The sequence below is a fragment of the Amblyomma americanum genome, chromosome 9 (assembly GCF_052857255.1).
Source record: "Amblyomma americanum isolate KBUSLIRL-KWMA chromosome 9, ASM5285725v1, whole genome shotgun sequence".
Lineage (NCBI taxonomy): Eukaryota > Metazoa > Arthropoda > Arachnida > Ixodida > Ixodidae > Amblyomma > Amblyomma americanum.
This window is the reverse complement of record NC_135505.1, coordinates 92,459,914-92,480,224: the sequence shown is the minus strand read 5'-3', so window position 1 is coordinate 92,480,224 and position 20,311 is coordinate 92,459,914. Positions and strand designations below refer to the sequence as shown.

General features: G+C 46.3%; 1 protein-coding gene across 1 annotated transcript in view; it reads right to left on the bottom strand.

Moving 5' to 3' along the window:
- LOC144103233 (anoctamin-4-like) overlaps positions 1-20,311 on the bottom strand; it is a 79,875-nt gene that overhangs the window by 36,774 nt on the left and 22,790 nt on the right. The window contains exons 2-4 of the mRNA XM_077636010.1: positions 6,500-6,799; positions 4,176-4,274; positions 1,351-1,428 (exon numbers count right to left, since the gene is read on the bottom strand). Of these exons, the coding sequence (XP_077492136.1) occupies positions 1,351-1,428; positions 4,176-4,274; positions 6,500-6,799 (477 nt within the window). The remainder of the gene's footprint in view (positions 1-1,350; positions 1,429-4,175; positions 4,275-6,499; positions 6,800-20,311) is intronic.

The following is a 20,311-nucleotide window of genomic DNA, read 5'->3' as shown; positions in this document are numbered from 1 at the left end:
TCTCAACGCGCGCTGCAATGGCAGACGCAGCCAGCGAACAACACTGAACTCCATAAAGCGCTTGTTGCTCAGGCTCGCATACTAACCGCTATTGATATGCCGCTGGTTCACCTACGATGTAAGAAAGGCGGTATTCACCACAAGCTTATATGGACCGCGTGCTGAGAATCCGCGTTAGCGAGGAGTTGCCTAGAATCTAAAGAGAAGCAAAAGAACACGAGAGCAGAACAGCAGCTTCACTGTCTGGAGAGTTTCCTGACTAGTGGCAAATACTTGAGAAAGGCATTGGCATGCCATTACAATATATTGTTGCCAACCATTAATTGTTTCTAGTTTTCAGTAATCACTCTTTGTGGACTCAAATATTGTCAGCGGTGGCCTCTGTAAAGACGCGCACTTAAATCCAACCACCGTGTTAAGCACAATGTTATTGCAATATTACGGCTGCTTTGAATTTCAAATAATTTTACATGGCCACCAAACACCATGTCACGGAGTCCAAGCTTGCATTATTTGATAAGTCCCATGCCTCTGGTGAGAACAGACATAAGTGGCACGTCTAATCTCGTATTGATGTCCGTGGCCATCCAGCTAACGAGATCGAGCCATCAAGCCGAAAGAATCGTACGTTTTGAATACTGTGCGCTGAAGAGGTAACAGACATTTTGACGCCACTCTGGAGTCAAATCGTCGATGTGCTTTGTAATGAAGTTTCCCGAAACGCTCTTGGGCTCGAACATGCACACTGTTAAACTACAGGGTCATTAGAGTGATGTTTACTTTTTGAACTAGTCCGAAACTATCGTCTCGCTCCTTTGAAGGCATAAAAGTACCCCGCTATTGTTAGTTCCATGTGGAATGGACAAGTTTATTATTGTAGCGCTTGTTGCAACAGCGAATGCGATAGCATTGCAGCCATAATTAATGCAGAGTCATGCTCTATTTCGGACTAGGGTGAGAAAACCACCTAAAATAAAGGGTACATGAAGGTATAAAAATAATTGGCGTTCAGTAAATGAATTCGGCATGTTTTGATTTGCTTGTTATTGACTTAAAAAACCGAACATACATACGACTAGAAGTGAGAACACCACCGGCATGCGTATCTGTTTTTTGCCAACAATTTAAGCACACCTTCGGATTCTCCTTCACCATGCACACAAGTGCCAGATTACGGATATAGCAATGTAAATGTTTTCTGGTATACATACACTCAGTGCGCTTCAGTTAGTGGTTGTAATAAAATATAGAACACAAATATTTTTAAATATTTTGGCACTCGCTGCTATTCTTCGCTTTGTTATGCCGGATAAAAGAATAAAACTGTAGCAGATATATTTTTGTACTCACGAATTTCATGTCTGGGAGGATCGGTTTCTCACCCTTGACAACGGTTACCGTCGGGAACGAGACCGGTTTGCCTCTTTTCTGAAAGAAAAAAAAAGAAGGCCCAGTAGGTAACGGACAGGTTGCAGCACACATTGAAAGAGCCCATTCTTTCCAGCAGTTCTAGAAAGATTTAGGTTAATATCTATAAAGCAGGGTAACGAAGCAAATCCGCAAAAATGGTTACCAATGCGATCGCAAAGATGAAACGTTACGGATGAAAAAGGCAAGGAGCGCAGAATAACTATCAAGCCTGCCGCCTTTGCTTTCTGAAGCATCACGTGACTATTGATGCTATAATCAATGGCACGAGATGATAGTGGGCTGCCGTTTCTCAATCTTCAGAAGTACAATTTTTGCAGTGTTTGGCGACGTCGGCGTTGTGCAAAATTCCGGATGCACTAAATTTGACGTCATGCTATCGAATAGTGTTTTGTGTAATTCATGAGGCAGCGGACTAACAAGTGTGCGAGCCAACCTGGTAAAAGTGATACCTTACACACTGCGATCCCTTTTTTAAGCTTGGCCTATTCTCACGGATAGGTCATGCACGCGATAAAAATTACTCGCTAAAAAAGGTACATATGAGTTACAACAGTTGAAGAGAGCCGTGATGATCCTTCTTTTTGTCTTTCTCCTTCTTCTCTCGTTTCTTTCCTTCTTTCTCTTCCCCTCTTTCGCGGCTTGCGGATTTCTAGCACAACTACAGCGGGCTTCAGTTACACGACGATTCATGCCGGACTCCTATGATAGGTCTACGCCTAAGCGTTATTATAATATTCATATAAATACTTTTTGCGAACTTTTTCATGCCTCTGATGAATGGCTTATGCAAATCTGCGCCGCCGCTATCACTGGGATCAGTTGAAAGGTAAGAATAAAATTTAATTGAGTAAAACAAAGCGTTATAGGATAGAAGTTTCCGGAGCACCGCTAACGCAACGATGCGGGCTGACACCAGTTCTCTCTCTCTCTCTCTCTGACACACACACACGCGCACACACACGCACGCAAACACGCATGCGTGCTTCTTAGAACGTTGGCAGTAAGAGGACAGATCACGGCAATGGCTCGGCAAAGCAGGCGAAAAGAGCAAGACGTGGCCGCAAGTGCGAGGGGAGCTGCGTCACCCCGAAAGAACCGAAACAGCTGGTCGCAGTGCACGCTTCACGGGACAAGGGAATTTGTGTTTTGACTCGCTTGCTCTGCTTTGCTTGTCAGTAAAAAATAACGCTTCTCGAACGGTACATATGCATTGTTACTTAAGCAAGGAAAATACGCTAAAAAGGACAGGGACAAGAAGGGCACAAGGACGGCCCATACTCGTTTTTATTGACGGTTCAGGGGATAACTGCGTAAGCGATATGTCGATCAAATTGTATGTAAAAGAAAAAGATTGCTGGCATATGCGCTTTAGGCAATGATTTGGCATTCATAGACGTATAAATATGTTTCTTTCTGAATAAATTATGTCGAGAGTATGCGCCCATCCTTGTGCCCTTCTTGTCTATGCCTTTTTTAGCGCATTTCCCTTGCCTAAGTACGTACGACCGACTCGCCCAACAACGTGCACTCTTATACATATGCATTGGTGGTTCTAACAAGTGCGTATTGCATCAAAAAGCCCAAAACGTTTCGTGGAAGCGTATTCGAGACTCATAGGAAAAATACGCTATCAAAATAAAGCGAGCCAGGACTAACAGAACAATCCGAGATGGTTACTTGCATGTACAACCTTTCTCCGTAAAGTTCCCAGACAGTGCAGTAAAAATTGCGTTTGTACATTTAAATCATTTGTGCAGCACCCGTTTGAAATAGTCTCTAAAGACAGCTTCCAACGCTTCTTCAGGACTTGGAAACCGTTGAAAAACGCTTCTTAGCTGTGTGTACCGTGTTATCGTTACCGGTACGGTAGTACCGGCAGCCTGCGCAACCAATGCGCATGTGCAAATCGTCTTGACGGCGCCAGGTATCGCAAGTACCCGGCAGCCGAGCGCGCCTGCAGCATCGGGACCAATCAGCGCGTGCTCACCGGCGGGGGGCGGGCTCCCGATACTCCGCTAAGGGCAACGATAACACGGTACACGGTATGCTAAAGGTGCCTATCGTTACCGTTACCGGAGTACCGAGAGCCCGCCCACAGTCAGTGCGCTCGCGCTGGTTGGTCCCTATGGTGCTGGAGAACGCGCAGCTGCCGGGTGCCTGGCGCCATCTGGCGCCCTCGAGGCGATCTGCGCATCCACAATGGCGGCACTCGGGCTCCCGGTACTACGGTAACTGTAACGTTAACACGGCACACAGTTTGCTAAAGGTGTCTACGGCCACGTGCGTTAGAACTTTCGCGTCGCGCCAGCTCACTTCTCCTGCGTTCGACACGCTCGCGCTTGCGTAATGCCCACTCCCATTCCTTCCACCTCGTCTGGTAGTGGCGAAAACGCTGCGACAGAAGCCCGTCATGCACGGCTGCCGTAACAACAGGAACGCATTTGTCGCAAATGCCAACGCTAGGAATAAGATCCGTCTGAGCTGCCACGACGCCGAGAAGGTAGAGCGCAATTTAGTCGCATGTTTTTCCTATCCCGTTGCTTGCTCATCTGTTAATAATTTATGCAGATAGTTCTCTGCAGTATGTTGCTATGTGAATGGTTAGTAAACAATGCAGTTTTGGACTTCTCGCTCCGCAGAGTTGTTCAATGCCTCATTCTCTGGAAGCAGGTTTTACGGATAGGAATACGCGTTCCTACCCGGATGTTGGGAAGCAGATGATATATGCTTATAAGCGAACGTACCTTTATGGGCATACGGAGGTGGAGCTTTTCGGCGTACTTTACCAGCACTTTCCAAGGCGCATGAATCTTTAGGAAGTTGGTCTTTCCGTCACGAGAAGTCTGCGATGTAGTCAGCAAGAGGAAAGAGTAAACCAAATATTAAGAACGTTTCTAGGAGCCCTCGACTTCGTTTTTTCCCGAGTAACATATGAACTGATCGCTTCACTTGTACATGGACATAGTGCCACTCTCCTCGAGGGTGTCGACGCAGTCTAGTAAATAGCTGGGGAGCACCTGTGAGCTTCACTAGACGGTGAAACACACCTTCAGCTGAGCATTCAGGGCTGCACGTGGTTTTCCATTCGCGCAAAAACACGTTGCGCTCTACATGCATCGTTTAATGCCACCGCAATAGTATATACAGAAAGGAGCTAACTCAATTTGAACGATTGGTGTACTAAGTAGTCATCTTAAAGCACGTTCCCTGAACTTCATAGACGAACAGAAACACCTTTAAACGTTCTTTGTCTCACATCCTCATAGCCTTCCGGTCATAAAAGTTACCCTTGATAATCTGCCTTCACCGCAGGTCGCTTGAGGTATCAGAATTTCTCATCATTAACACGTGCTCATCTTTAGTGTGACAACACTCAGTACTTTCCTTGATGCACACGTCGTGAAGGTTGCATGTGATAACAAGGGTTGCGCTGCGCCCGTTTTGAATAAGCAGACCTCACATCCTTGATATTCCGTGGTAGAAGTTTCATGAAAATTATCATTCTAGGGCATAAAATTTCAGCTGACAAATGCGAACTCATATCATCGTTATCGTCAGTGAGGTCAAGTCTACAGATAGTTAAGAGCCTATCCCTATATTTAGACTTGAGTCTTTTTCCAGTGTCAGTTACAGCCATCTAACCCCACAAAATTTTCTTAGTGACACCAGAACTCCCTGATGCTCTGCTGAATTAGGCAATGCTTCCGTCCTTTCGTGTTCACCTTGTTACAACGATAGACTATCGGCTGCTGGATTACCCCATTACATTATCCACCTGAGTCGACTTTCTCTCCATGCATTCATTTAGCGTACTCTAACTCGGCGTTTCAACTCTAACCAATTTTCTTTCCATTGCCTCCTACACTTTCCTGCTTGCATTATTGCTGAAGAGTTCATACACAGACAAATGGCAGTACTTATATTACAGAAAAAAATAAGGCTTTTAACAGAAAGCATAGCACAACCGCTCAAGCAAACGAGGAGCCAGGCGAGAAGAAACTGAGAAAGAACAATGCGCGGACCTGAAATTCTTGCGTTTGACCTCGTTTGCTTGAGCAAGTGCCCTATGCAGTGTACTGACTAGACGCCCCCTAGCTCGCCTGCCTTTGCTAAATATTTTTGTTCAAATCCCACAAACTGTGATATAGCCTAGTTGGTTAATAATCCGCCTCTTATGCCGAAAGTCAAGCGTTCGATACTCAGTGCCGCCGGTACCTACTGGTTTTCAAGGGCTTACAAGCTTCCAGCGGCCTAGTTCCCAAATTTTCTGGGGTGAAACTCTAGGAAAAGTTAGTCTTAGATCTCATCTCGTGAAGACTGGACGCGTGTCTAGCAGAACATGTGGCACTCTTTTGCCAAGCTGTCTTTGAGTCATTGAGATGAAAGAAGCACCGTCATGAGTTTAAATTACGCGAACTTCTGGATGCGTCATAGGACGCTTGGATAAGAACTGCATACAGCTTGGATTTCGTGTAGCCTGTACAGTCGTCCACAGACCTGTCTTGAGCGCCCCAACTCCGCGCCGTCTGCGCTCCGGAGCACGCAGAGTGACGTCTAGCGGGAGCGCGTGATTCGAGATTGTGCATCTTTGAGTGTGACCCGCCGCGGTGGCTCAGTGGTTAGGGCGCTCGACTACTGATCCGGAGTTCCCGGGTTCGAACCCGACCGCGGCGGCTGCGTTTTTATGGAGGAAAAACGCTAAGGCGCCCGTGTGCTGTGCGATGTCAGTGCACGTTAAAGATCCCCAGAAGGTCGAAATTATTCCGGAGCCCTCCACTACGGCACCTCTCTCTTCCTTTCTTCTTTCACTCCCTCCTTTACCCTTCCCTTACGGCGCGGTTCAGGTGTCCAACGATATATGAGACAGATACTGCGCCATTTCCTTTCCCCTAAAACCAATTATTATTATTATTATTCTTTGAGTGTCGTCTGAGCATCAGACAGGCGCTATCTCGAACCAGGTGCTGCCGCTAGGCGTCACTCTGCGTCCTGCGGAGCGCAGACGGCATGGATTTCGAGCGCTCTAGACAGGTCTGTGGACGACTTGTACGTGCGCTAAGCACCTCACCGTTGAGTCCTCTAGTTCCAGATCGAGACCTTCCTTGATCAGGTTGTCCTCGAAGACGCGGCGGTAGTTTTCGGAGACGCTGTCGTCGTGCTTCTGGTAGGCCAGCACGAAGTCGATTCTCCGCTTGCCATCCTGGAAGTACAGAGTGCGAAACTGGTCGTCCAGGGCTCGGCGTGGTGCTACGACCCCCACGTGTCGCGTAGGCGCTGTGGCTGTGCCGTCCGCTTCGCCCACGGCCTCGCCGGCGGCACGGTTTCTTGGGCTTCCAGTGGCCGCACCGCCAGCCCCGGAGTCGACATTCTGCGAAGCCGCCCGCTTTATGGAGGCGACAGCACATTTCGGGGGAAAATAGGATGTTACTTATTTTTGGCACGTGTGGAAAGGGTATTCCTTACCACATTTCACCCGGCAATCCCATTATTCCACAAGCCAGGCGCCGTTTGCAGTCAGCGCAACTGCACCACGACCCCCAGAAAGTTTCTTTTACATGTAGTCTTTGTGAGAAATATAGAGGCCAAGTAGATTGCTTTTAAGCGATGTAATAGGGCTTTTTAGCACCCCTGTAAGTCTCAGGAGGCAGAAGGTTTCTCCCATCTTTGGGTGTTTTTAATGCTGACAGCGCAAAGGGAGCAACTGTATGTCTCCCGAAGCAAACCCGGATCGCCATCGCCTCATATTTGCGGGAAAGACAGTGCAGGGTGCATCTCAGTAATGTGGTACAGCCACTGCTACTATGAGCACGAACACACTTAAGGAGAGTTTGCTTTTTATTATCTTAAAAGCATATATATCCATGCAGTACACATGCTAACCCCAATTGTCACAAACGTAGTCGTTTACTATTCGCAGCCACTATATTATTTACAAGACGTCTGCGACGTAGCATCACAGGTTGCAATCTGTTCCTTAATTAATTTATTGATTTCCAATACTCTCATGTTTCACAGGACATTTAGGAGGAGAGTAGTAGATCAAATGTAAAAATAACTGTTTACTGAAGGAGATAACGCATACGGCGGAAGAACTGCAAACGATTGCGACAAAATGAAAGAAAAGAACTGAAACAAATGCATATGTCGGGAACCCAGTTTCGAAAAAATACAAAAAAGAAACAAAAAGAGCGCATTCGAAGAAAGAAATGCGGACAGAAATTCCAAATAAACACTGATATTATGAAAAAGAAAAATAGCGCTCCCAAAAGAACAAATATTGAACGCAGCAACTGGGAACGGTGCTAAAAGGTACGAATATAATAGTGTGCATGGCTAAAAGGAACTGAAATACACAAAAACTAAACTGAGTGAACCAAGGTTTCGGCAACAAAAATATATTGATAACTTCTTAAATTGATCACTGGTATTCTAAAGTGCAACGCCTGGTTGTGAGTGGTTCCACTAAAACAATGTCTCTACAAAGAATGAACTGATGCAATATGCTGTACAGCATTGAAAAAAAAAACCACCTTTACATGGGTTATCTATACGGAATGGAACATATGTTGGCGGGTGACCAATAAAACATTAAGAATGAAATTCATGTTGTAAGTTTTGAAAAAGACATATGGGTGATACATTTTTGAGCAGAGAAAGAGGTGCTAATGAAAAATATTTTGGATGTCTGTGACACAGCGCAAATGAGCATAGTTATGAACGATAAAACGTGCTGTTTGGTTTTTAGTACTGCTTCGAATGCGTCAATAAGCGAATTATTCAAAGAATCCTATACTTCCTATAATGCTCAGGTTAAGTGTGATGGTAGTTGCAGACAAACTGGAACATCGTACTGATCCGCAATATCTTGTGATTTTGTGAATGAAAATAACGCAGGGGCATGATCGACAAAGGAACCACACAAAGGCTTACAAATGTACGCCGTATAATTGCAAGTACAGTGCTCACGCAGCGCCCTGTCAGTTTCATTTGCCATTCGTGCCCCTGCGATATTTTTCTTTTTAAAAAAAATGTTGAACCAATACGACAAAGTATGAAATACCTATCCACCTTCATCGGTCTTAATCTGGCACTACCACGAAGTTATAGAGACTGATAGATCAAACTTGTTCACTACTTTGAGTACAGATAAGCCCAGACCCTTTTTATCTATGTGGCTCTCTTATCTCGTATGCATTAGTGCAGTTTTGACCGATGAAATAACTAAATTGAAATAGCCGGATGGTTTATGGATTATTGGGGCTTAACGTCTTAAGGAGACTCAGGCTATGTGGGACGCTGTAGTGGAGGGCTCCGGAAATTTCGACCTGCTGGGGTGGGTGCTAAGATAAAACGTGGGAACAAAACCGCGCGCTATTCTAAGCTGCCAGTCTCGGCACCCCTAAGGAAGGCGGCAGATGAAGTAAATTAATTTTCCTACAGCCCACACTACTGCGCGCTGAAATTGACATAGGGTACGTAACATCCGGTAGTTCTGTGGCTTGATGCTAGCCGTGAAGGTGTGGGAACTTCGAAAGGCAGAGCAAGCTATTTGCAAGCGCAATTCCTCATCACTGAGGCCACGCAACAGGCATCAATTTCAGGAGGCTTTCGGAGACAAATTGCGTAAACCTAAGTGAGGGTGCGTGACCATCGAAGAACGCTTCGACCTCATGGCAAATAAAATTTACAAGTAGTTTCTGTTGAGGGAAGTCGTTAAAGGGGCAGTTAGCATCGTCCTCCGCGCTGAGTGCCACATGGTCAGGCTTACATTCAGGCGACAGGCATAGGCGCCAATGAGCCTCTAAGAAAAACGAAGCTCGGTATCGACAGTACCACGGTAGAGGTATCCGAGTTGCCCTCGTTGAGAAAGAATGAATACTTCGGCAGACAAGTATTGCCAGGCAGGGATATTGTGAAGAAATATGTAGTGCAGCCAGGACATGGACGGATAGGACACGGACACTCAGCGCTATGGCGTAGTTGCGTTATCGAGCGAGTGTATACGTTGTAGGGTGTTTTGCCAGCGGAATCTAGAGATAAGCTTTAACGTGTGTTGACATTTCTGACAATATCTTATGTAGTGTATTACAAAAAGCACTCGGACAAAGAGGAACATATGGAGTGTCTATGTTCGTTCTGCCTCTGTGTACTATAGACGTGTCTTTTGATACGCCGCGCAAAACACTTTCAGATCCAGCTATCGACGAAGTGTTATTGGCACCGAGTGCCCGTCGGGGTTTGTTGGCACCTTGTTTACCTAGTGCCTCCCCTAATATGGTCCAGATTGGGGCTTGTAGCGAGGCGCTGGTCTTAAGAGATGTTCAGTTAGGGTAGAAAAAAATCGAGAGATATGCGGCATGCAAGAAATGATAATGCGAATCGGTGTACAAACGTTTTTTTTTCTAAAATGAACGACAAACAAATATTGAGTAAACACTGTCGCCTGACGGCGTTTCTACAATAACGCATACGCGCTACAGATCTCCAGTTATTGAGTACGGTAGACTTTTGTCTGCAGGTCAACCAGTTTTGTTTTATATTAGTGGATAGGCTAGAGAGAGACAGATACACGAACAGAGAGTTTGAAAGGCCATTTTTAAGCTTCCATTGATGACGGATTGACGACAGCTGCTATTTGAAGTAATAATAATTATTTTTCAGAACTGTTGCAATGCTGCAAATTGGCACATCGATCTACTCTCTCACTGTGTTTCAGAAAATCTGTGTTTCAGAAAACCTTACCGGTCATTTATACTTCCTTGGCCTATTTCGAATTTTAAGATCTCACGCAGCATAAGATTACGTTGCACGTTTTCCCACTTTTCTATTCAACGCCAAATAGTGTGTTCGTGCCACCAAACATTTCTTTCTCTACTGCCCAAAACAACACATGAAACGCGTGCAATGTTTGTATGTTGCTGTCCTGCGTCTTTCAGTGGTGGCGGATGTCTTAGATTCCACTGCACCAACTGCTCGAGCCATCACGGAAAACATTACCACAACTACCACCACTATACCATCATCAATTGTGTTTACTGCAGTACCAAAGACTCTCATAACTGCCTCCGATTACTAACGCCTTGGGCTGGTTATGCTGGGAAACTTCCCAAGGCCGTCACCGAAGCGTCTCTCTGCTGTCTTGACAAGGTGTTCTTTCCCCAGGCATCCTCCTTGACAGTGAAATTCCATAGCGGCCGTCAGTAGCTAGGCCGAGTAGCGAAAAGAAGGCACAGGTGCGTGCTCGGGAATGATGAAATCCCTTTCGGAATTTGTTTCCCGATTCGAGGGGCGACTGGATGGAGAAAGAGAAATTGCAGTTTTACTCGTTGCGGAGTGTTGATGTTCGCGTGAAATGTTTTTCGGTATTGGCGGTGGCGCTTTATAGGATGGGTCATCGACGGTTCCAGCCGCGTTTTTGAAATAGGCCTAGGTGATGCTGCGACGCAGCACATTCCGGTGAAGCGCAGCACGATCGCGAGTTACAAGCGCTTTCGAGTCAACGACACAGGCTTACATCCAAACGCATCCCAAACAGCCGAAGCGCTGCTTGGGTGCTCCCGCCCCGGCCTAGCCCATTTCCAGTGCCCTCACTCTTTCTTGTTATGAACGCCTCGCGTCTTAGGAGTAAAGCGGTGATGACGAGGTGGAATTGCTGTAGCACACACAATGCTACAGTGCTATTAATGGCATCGCAATCTTCACCTGATAGCAGTGCCTTCAAAAGTCGGCGCCGCGTGCTTCCTCTCCTGGCGCATCGGTCAATTAAGAGGGAACAAACCTGATAATCGCCCAAATATAAAGGTTAGGAAAGTTTTCTTCGTGTTTCATCGTAGCTTCACACGGTTCCGAGACGATGCTCGCCTGTGTTAAACGAGAGCTAAAATTATTCCATGCTTTAAAAGCGTGACTGGTGATCCTGTGAGAGACGAGGCTGGAACCAGGAACCTCTTCGCGAGAGGACGGAGAAAACCTTGCGGGCCAGTTCCTGTCAAATCGTCGCTGTTGCGACGGAGACTGGTAATGCTGCCAAGAAGAATGCGACACGGCTTGGGGAACGGGTATCACCACGGCAGTGCTGCCCGATCACCGACCTGCAGTTCTGTGCTCAACCGCGGGCAATCGCTGCAATGAGCCAGGAAGCGGCAGACCCCGCGAGCACCGCTGACAAAAGTCAAGCCCGACCCCAGCAGAAAGAAGCCATCAGACGCTCCTGGTGAGCAAGTCGCCGAACCCTTCTCCTGTCTTGACAGTCAGTAAACCGCCGTAATTTCAATGACTCGTCCTGCCTCTCTCTATCCCGACCCCTGCATGATCCCAAGTCGAAGGCGGTTTTTATACATTTGGAGGCGGTCGTCGCGCAGGCTTCCGACCTCTCTCGGGCCGCCTCACTGGAAAGGGACTTATAGACATTCTCGGAAAGTTTTGTTTTCTATTGCTACCTCGTCAAGAACAGAAAACTTGGGGAAACCGTGCAGTACAGTTAAGATCTCGTTACGAATCAGGCGGAGCATGAGCTTGGCATAAGACTTTACTTCACAGTGGGTAACAATCCGGCAACTAACGGAGACCGAAATGCTGCTGCTAGTTGCGGAGATTTACGAACAGAAAGGCACTAAGGAAAGAACTAGTGGCAAAAAGAAATATGTCAAAAACAAAAGTGACGTTTTTGAAACACCAACGGCCATTAGGGTCTCAGATGGCACTCTTAAGCCGCGCCTCAGTGGTTTGGACGACTGATATCTTTCTTTTTGACCACGGAAACGTAACTCCCTGCAAAAAAAGTTGCAACACGATGAAAGTATGTTGATTATTGCAGAAGGCAATGTTTTCAAGCTCAGTAGGAAAACATTATCGACCACCCCCCGTAACCACGTAGCCGCAGATTCGAAATCCGGAAATACTGGTTTGATTTTTTTAGTCGATTTTACACCTTATTCACTGCTTTGGCGCCAGTGCAAGGCGAGGGTTCTCACTTTTGTCGATTTGCATGCATATTGACCATTATAGATTTTTCTACTATTCAGCGGCTGCGTCGCCGATCTATCTCTAGCAGACATCACGTGCAAAGCGGTGCCGACAGCAGCACATGTGTGCTGTGTTCCATCCTCGTACAGTCTGCGCCTGGACCTGAGGTCGATACGTCGCCTTGCAAACCAGAACTGTTTGCGCTGCAAATGGCATTTTCTCTTTCATACCTTCATTGGGGGCTGTGTATAAAACACATATGGTCCAAGATCATATCAAGGCCGGCTAGTTTATTAAGAAAAGGGATCGATGCGCCCTGTAGACAATGACTTCGTCCAGAAGAAAAAAGTCAACGCTGGCACGTTCTGAAGAATACACGTGTTCTATTTGATGCTATCGAAATGGTTATTCTTGTCGTCCTAGGTGGGGTGCAGGAAAAACATTACTTTCGCCCATGCACATTTAGTCGTGTTGCGAAAATCTTTGAACATGCAAGCCGACCTATCAATCACCAACATGAAAAATGAGAGTTGGTCAGTTCGAAGCCGTCGATATACATGTCAGCAATATGTGGAAGGTCTCGCGGGGCGTTTTTTCGATTAAATTTAGCTGCATCACGGGAGTAGTTCTAAGATGACGAATACAGGGGATGTTTGAGACGAGTTGAATTTAACGAAAAAATTTGTTATAGAATGTTTTAAGTGAATTTTAAATACTGCAATCAAAGGTGGCATAACACGCAAGAGTTGATACACTTCAGTACTAGGGAACTGCGGCGACCTCGCCCAGTGCTGGTGCTCACCAGGCGGCGTTGCGAGTGGCGACCGTTCAAACATGACTCTGCCACACGACTCATGAAAGACTAGGAATTACATATAAATATTAGGGCGTTAACAGCAGTTGGATACATTTGTGGAAATAGTGACCACTCTGTTTCATCCAGCATCTTTTCATTTGCCATTCACTCAATAGCAATCAATGCAATGTATGCCTGGCACGTGTATCGTCGGGAGGGAAGTGTGCAGAGGTCAACCGAAGTGCACTAATACACACGGTGTAACTGCATGCGTGAGAGAAGAGCAGTAAGAAGCAGTGTATGAAACAAACGAATGATCTTTGTGCACTCAGGGAGATGGAGTTTAACAGCTGACAGTGACGGGAAATAAACTATAGTCTGAATGAACTCAAGAACGAAGCGGCTTTTACCCGTCAGAGGGCCCCCTTCCAGCCAATGGCGTCGTCCGGTTCTCATGAACCTGCTAGCGTGACAGTGCAAGAAGTGGCAAGAAAATGCATGGAGGGGATTATCCCCGACCACGGAAGCAAGGGCTATCAATATTTCCTGCCACTCTGCATTGTCGTGCTCTTGTCCAGAAATTTCGAACAAAAATTACGAAAATTGAGAAATTGTTAACGTACATTTACGGTAATATTGAAGGTAAATGGCCTATTCTTCTGATATGTAGCACAATTTTTCTTTTAGGATGTTACCATCGGTCGCATCGAACAGTTAAGTCTCTCATAGAAAACCAATAGGCAACGGTTTTCACGATAGCAAAAACGTCAACAGAAAAAAATTAAAGACTGCCGATGGAAGAAGCGCAGATATGTTGATTGTTGTAGTAAAATCATACCTTATATGAAAAAAATTACGTTCATAAATGGTTTCCCATTGAAAAATGCTTTTGCCCAGAACTGCTGGGTATGGCAGGCTCATAAGAATCGGCTGACGCCATTGGCTGGAAGGGGGTCGATCGACGTGGAAAAGCCGCTTCGTTCTTGAGTTGTATCCGGCTACGGCAGCGTCACGTCGCGCTAGATCCGACATACGCACAGGTCGGTTTGTGGACTGCGACACGTTATACACATAGGCCGCGGAATAGAGCGCTAAGGCCTCTTGCCCGCTTACCTTACACTGCACACGCTCCTGCAAGCACAAGAAGGCCGAGATAAAGAGGAGGGAACAATTTAGTTGATAGCATATAAATTCTATAAATTAAATTTCTCCCTCCTCTCTCTCTCGGCCTCCTTATTCCCGCGGAAGCGCGTGCAGTGTGCGGGCGTGTAGCTTACAGCGAGTAAGAAATAGCGACTAGATCACGGCATTTGAATGGATTTGACGCACGCTGAGCACGCCACTCTGACGTCATGTGCTCGCTACTTTTGCGCTCTCCATCTCCTGTCTTCTTGGCTGGCCGACGTGCCTTTGTGCACACCTTCCTCCTTGTACCATCTTTCCTCGTAGGCAAGATTTGGTGAACTCGTCGGCTGTCGATTGCTTTGCTAAACAAAATGCAGCGATCAGTCGCGGCCACGGCGGCGAGAGGATTCTATCGGTGCCGGTCTATCGGAGTCCCATGCCCCCGGCAGATCAAGCCCTAGTCGCGTGCTCTTACCAACAGAGTCACTTGATTACCTGCCTATTATGCTTTGCTGTGGTTGCGACACCATTGTCCCGGGTGCAAGTGTGCTGGCTGCATCGACGCAAACCTTAGACCATGTCTAGTATGTGCTCTACCGCCCGGCCTGTTCGCGCAATGAATAGATAGACATCTCTCCTAGATGCTCGTCAAACTAGACTCCCAATTAATTAAAACATGTTGCGCAATGGCAATTGCCCACTAGCAGCCGTTATCATGGGTGTAGTAGTAGTAGTAAGTGGTCTATTTAAATAATAGTAAACAGGAAGGAAAATATTTTTGCTAGCTCCGCATCCGCCACCGATACTGAAGCGCCTGAGCTGGGGCAGTGGAAATAAGGGATAGCAGGCAGAATGGAAAAATGAAATAATAGAGCTGAGGGGACAGGAAGAGAGGATAAGGCGAGAGGTAATATACACAAACACTATGTACAAAAAATAAATGTGTACAGGTGGCACGCGTGATTAGTTCATGGTGAAGCAATAAAAACACACGCGCACAGCAGTATGTTCACTACAGCTGGGGTGGGGTCTCCAGTCCCCGGGTGTCGCCGGGAAGCTTTTCGTGAAACCACGCACGATTTCCTAGTAACGTCGAGAAGACATCGGAGGTTGAGTGCGAGCGTAGGCTGACGTCCAAACAGTGGACACTGAATTCTTTAGCCTGTAATGTCTCTAGTACGTGAACCAACATGGCGGCCTACCTAGGGCAGTATTCTATAAGATGTCCCTTTTCCAAGCTTCGCGTCTATTTAGCCCTCTGTCATTGGCCACTGAGATATACTAGCGACGTCGACAGCTTATAGAATACGGCCCCAGGTAGTGAAAGTCACAAGGCCCTGCGGCTGTTATGAACTGCTCCTTAGGCCAGTGATGTCATGTAATCAACACGCCCTTAGACCAACGATGTGGTGTATCGGCCCGCCGCCATGAATGCGTTAAATGTTGCACATCTGCATAGTAATCAGAGATAACATGTTCAACTGCAAGCAGGTGTAACTGGCTATAATCAGGTTACTGACAAATCAATTAATTGTGCGCAGCCAAGGTAGAGTGCGTTATTTTCTTTTAAAAAATGAGAAGTCTTCGGTTTTGGTCGCACATGCGACTAACAGTGCAGCACAATAGGAGACAACGAACCCTAGTAGCCCTACTTTAGTGTACCGTCATAAGACAAAACCGTTTTTTTTGCTTTTAATGCTATTGGTTTTTCGCCAGAACAAAAATATAAAAAAAATTATCAGTGGTAATCGAACTGTTAGTACCCCCAAGAGGCTTCTTCGGCAATCTGACAGGAAGGACTCTACATGGAAACGTTGAAGAAGCATATAGACAAGAATAAATATTTATTTTTTAATTAAATAATTTGAGCAAGGATCGATGTTCAAACGCTGTCTTATTTTCACATATACATAACACGAGAGGATGGGCAGAAAACAGCTAGAGTGCGACAATGTAAAACACATTCAAGACTAATACTATTTAAGGCACAGTTATACGGCAACTGATGAGCTGTGAACGAAACTGATGAACACACGGGTATAATAGTTTGAAGGCTTAATTTTCGTCGGTAGATTGCCTGCCGCATTTAATAGCAATCCTGCCCTGACAGCCACAGCACGTCGCTTGATATTAGAGGACAGTGAACGGAAGGCGGAGGAAATTAGTTGCCGAAAGGCAATTAGGGACGTGCATAAAAAAGCAGTGTCATACGTTTTTACCGAGCCAGCGCTCTAGTTCCAACGCCACAGTGTCGGTGAAATCGACTATGCCTTTCTGTTGGCAACCTGTCGTGTAGCGCCCCGTTTAGGTAAGTGTAACAAGTGTGGCATTCACTTCCCCTCCGTCATCAAAAAAGCGCAGCAGCAAATAAATAATAATAATAAAAAGTCCATGAACCAGTGTTCGCAAAGGATGCATCAGCTCCGATTCATGCCACGTCTCTTCCCAACGACGGCGTTGGGGACAGACACGCGCGACAATGGACTATTGGTGACGACCCTGTGAGGCGCCATTGAAGACGAGCTGTGTAGCCGCTCCAATCGATTTCGATGCGTGTCCACGGCCCATTTGTGTCGCACCGCCTTGCTGAAAGCGTGTAGGCGGAAGCACAGCCGACGAACTGCAATGCTGCTGTGTCGGGTCGGAGGAGGAGGGGGGGTGGGGGTGGGGGCTGGTTATTGGGGGTCCTGCTATTATCTTCCGCGTTCTATTTATAATAAAATTTCTGTTAGCATTCCTTTGTAGTTTTGCGGGACACGCCATTCTCGACACGGGTGGCGCGTGTCGTAATTTGTTCTCTTAGAGGCCCCATGCGACGACCCGTTCGCTGAATGTAGTCGAAGTGGCTGCTCAAAACTCTACGCCCGTGCTCGGTCACATGTTGTAATGCACTGTTAGGAACAGCGCGGGAACATACAATAAGGCGGATGCACTAAATAAATGTGACAGTCATTAAGCATGAAATCAAGCTAGCTACAGTTTTTGTGAAAATAAGCAGAAAGTTGTTCCAACCCCGGCGAACCTGAAGACAAACATGATGACGATCATGAAGCAGAACTAATTAGAAATGCTCCGAGATTTGCCATCCGAAAGGTATGTGGGATAAAAAAAAATAACATACCGTAGCGCCGAATGGGATTCGAACCCGTGCCGCAGCAAACAGAGCGTATCAGTTTCCGAAGCCTTCAAGCACATGGCCATCGCTGCAAGGCAGGTGGCAGCGCGAGCCTTCAACAACAGACAAGATGGTTTTTTTCGCTAGCTAGACATCTGTTTCTAGCGCACTAAAAATAAAAATTCGTATGTAGGATATGACAGGCGCAGTAAATGCTGCACTTCTCGGTGGACACCCAACTGCGCCGAGAGCAAAGGGAGGAATGTTGGAGTGAAAAAAAAGAAAGTAAGAAAGCACATTGCCGCCTCTGCGTTTCGCCTCCATTGAAACGGGGCCTCCGTGGCAGCGTTTCGATGCAGCAGTGCAAAATGTATTAGCGCAGCTCTGTGGTTAATGATAATGCCCGAAAGTTGAGGATAGAAATTAGGACTCTTAAGCTTTGCCTTAAGAGTGGCAAGCATATGTCTGACTACAGAAGAATGCCGTAAAAAGTCGGCGTTTCTGGTGCGGCCATCAAAAGGGAATTCTTCGAATTGGTGGAACGCGAACTTTAAGAGAGATTACAGGCGGAGGAATGCAGCATGGAAAAGCTTCTTTATGAACAATGTCCAAATAACTGGAATGATTATAAATTCATTGCAGCAACTTTTAAACGCACAGTTTCTGGTGCGAAGGACAAATATGACTCGGAACATTTCGATTATCTTTCAAAGTCGGACAACCGACATTCTCTGTCCGGCTTTCATCAGCCTAGAAAAGAGCAGAAGTCCTCTCGTAATTTACATTCATTAGTTACGTCACCTAAAGAAGCTATCCAGGCGGTAGACTCAAAAGCGCCTTTTCCTTCGTTTTACTTTTTTTAATTACTGTAGCATCAGTACACATCCCGAGCACACTTCACTGCCATACACACTCCAACGCGTTTACTTTGTGCCCTTTTAACATGCTCGAACAATGGGTCGAAAGCGGTAATAATAAAAAAAGACCGTTGTGGCATATGCGTCGCGTACCCGCCTGACACGCAGAGGGCGTGCTTTCGAATCCTAATGCCGGCGAATTTATTTATTTCGTTTAAAACTTCTGGGCATAATTCGGTTACGTTTCTGTGGCCTTCTTGTCAATCCTAGGTCACGGCGACGGATTTTCGATCGAACGAGCTGTTTACGCTGTCGCGTGAAAAACTAGACGCAGGAGCTACGCGTTACAAACTGAGCACTGGGTGCTCTCACATAAACGAAAACAATCCACGCTATCAGTGCGCGAAAGAAGTATGAGTGTTAGATGCTACGTGGTTGCAGAGAACATGGTGAAGTATGAAATTCTTACGCGGGCACGACGGCGCTTGGATCTTTGACAGTGCACCACGGCAAAGGCGACACATGTTTGCGTGCTGAAATGGCTTACGAAGAAGCTTGGACGGTTCCTCCTACGTCGGCGTCCCATCGTCTTCTCCGATTATCTCACAGTCCTGATTTAATCACTGTCAACCGCAGCTGCACTGAATCAGGGAGTTCTTGCTCTCACCTCAGGCGTGTACTTCACCGATTCCTCTATCTCGTCGACTTCTTCTTCTTCTTCTTCTTCTCCTTAGTAAGCATGGCACATACCCACGCAGGGGGATTGGCAAAGGTTCAGTAGATAATCTCAATGAGGTATTTGCGCGGGGAAAAATACGCGTGAGAAGACTGAATCAAGACAAAAATTGCAAAAGTCAAAGGAATAAAGCAATATGAATCACCAGAAATAGAATCGTATACCCTCCCATCTCTTCATTCTCCTCTTCTTTCATTGCAAGCAAATGAGGGTACCACAATTTCGCCTCTTTATTTCGCTTTAACGTCGGGCACAATTTTCTTGCCTATTTTCTCGGCATATGAACAAAAAAGTCCCAACGGGCATATTTTGCCATGTTTGTCCTGTCACGTTTCTAGCCAGCCTATGGCGACGCCTTCATGGCTTTCGTCTTCGTCATCCATCACTCGCGCCCTGCGATAACGCCCATGCTCACAGTGGTTCTCAAAATTTCTCTAGCAGTAACTGTGCTGTACCGCGTGCAAATGAAAATCTGTGATCGCCTCACCCAATCTTGGGAGCACTTTCGGACACTTTCGGCTTGTCTTTGCGATGACAGTTCCGAGAAGAATAAAAAAAGTAAGAGAAGTCAAACGCGACAGCAGGGGCTACTGGCATGCCTCATCTCGAATGTTTCAGAGGTGGCAGAAAGTGGTATTCGGTGTTTAAAATAAACGCCTGTAAACGTAAAATAAATCGCTCTCTATGATAACTTACACAACAGGCTAACTAGTACAGTGGTAACAAAGGAAGAAAGCGGCGTGAAATGATAATAAAGCATAATTAAAACGAATATTAAAAAGTGGCAAGACCGGATAAACCGTGCGATAACCGTACAGTCATGGACAAAAATTTGATAGATGCGGATTCGCGGGGAAAAAAAAATTGATGATGGCCTAGCCGTGTTAGTCCAGGATATACGTAGCGTAAGCGCGGCGACATCTAATTTGGAAGAGTTAATGTATGAAAGGCGCGCATTCACTACATGCGCCTTGATTCACGCTTAACCTTGAGACGTCGTGACGGAGTGCAGAAATGGCCGATTTGGAAGAGTTAATGTATGAAAGGGCGCGCATTCACTACATGCGCCTTGATTCACGCTTAAACCTTGAGACGTCGTGAGGGAGTGCAGAAATGGCCGATTTAATTTCGTCCAAAGTGATAGGCCCCTCCACTACAGCACGCTGCTCATCGTGAAGTCGGGGCAAGTATTCGAATAAGTGACTGCAATATGGTGTCACATTTGTGCCCCATACACAACCACCAAACAGCTTTCGATAATAGTCAAAGAAAGCCCCGATAACACC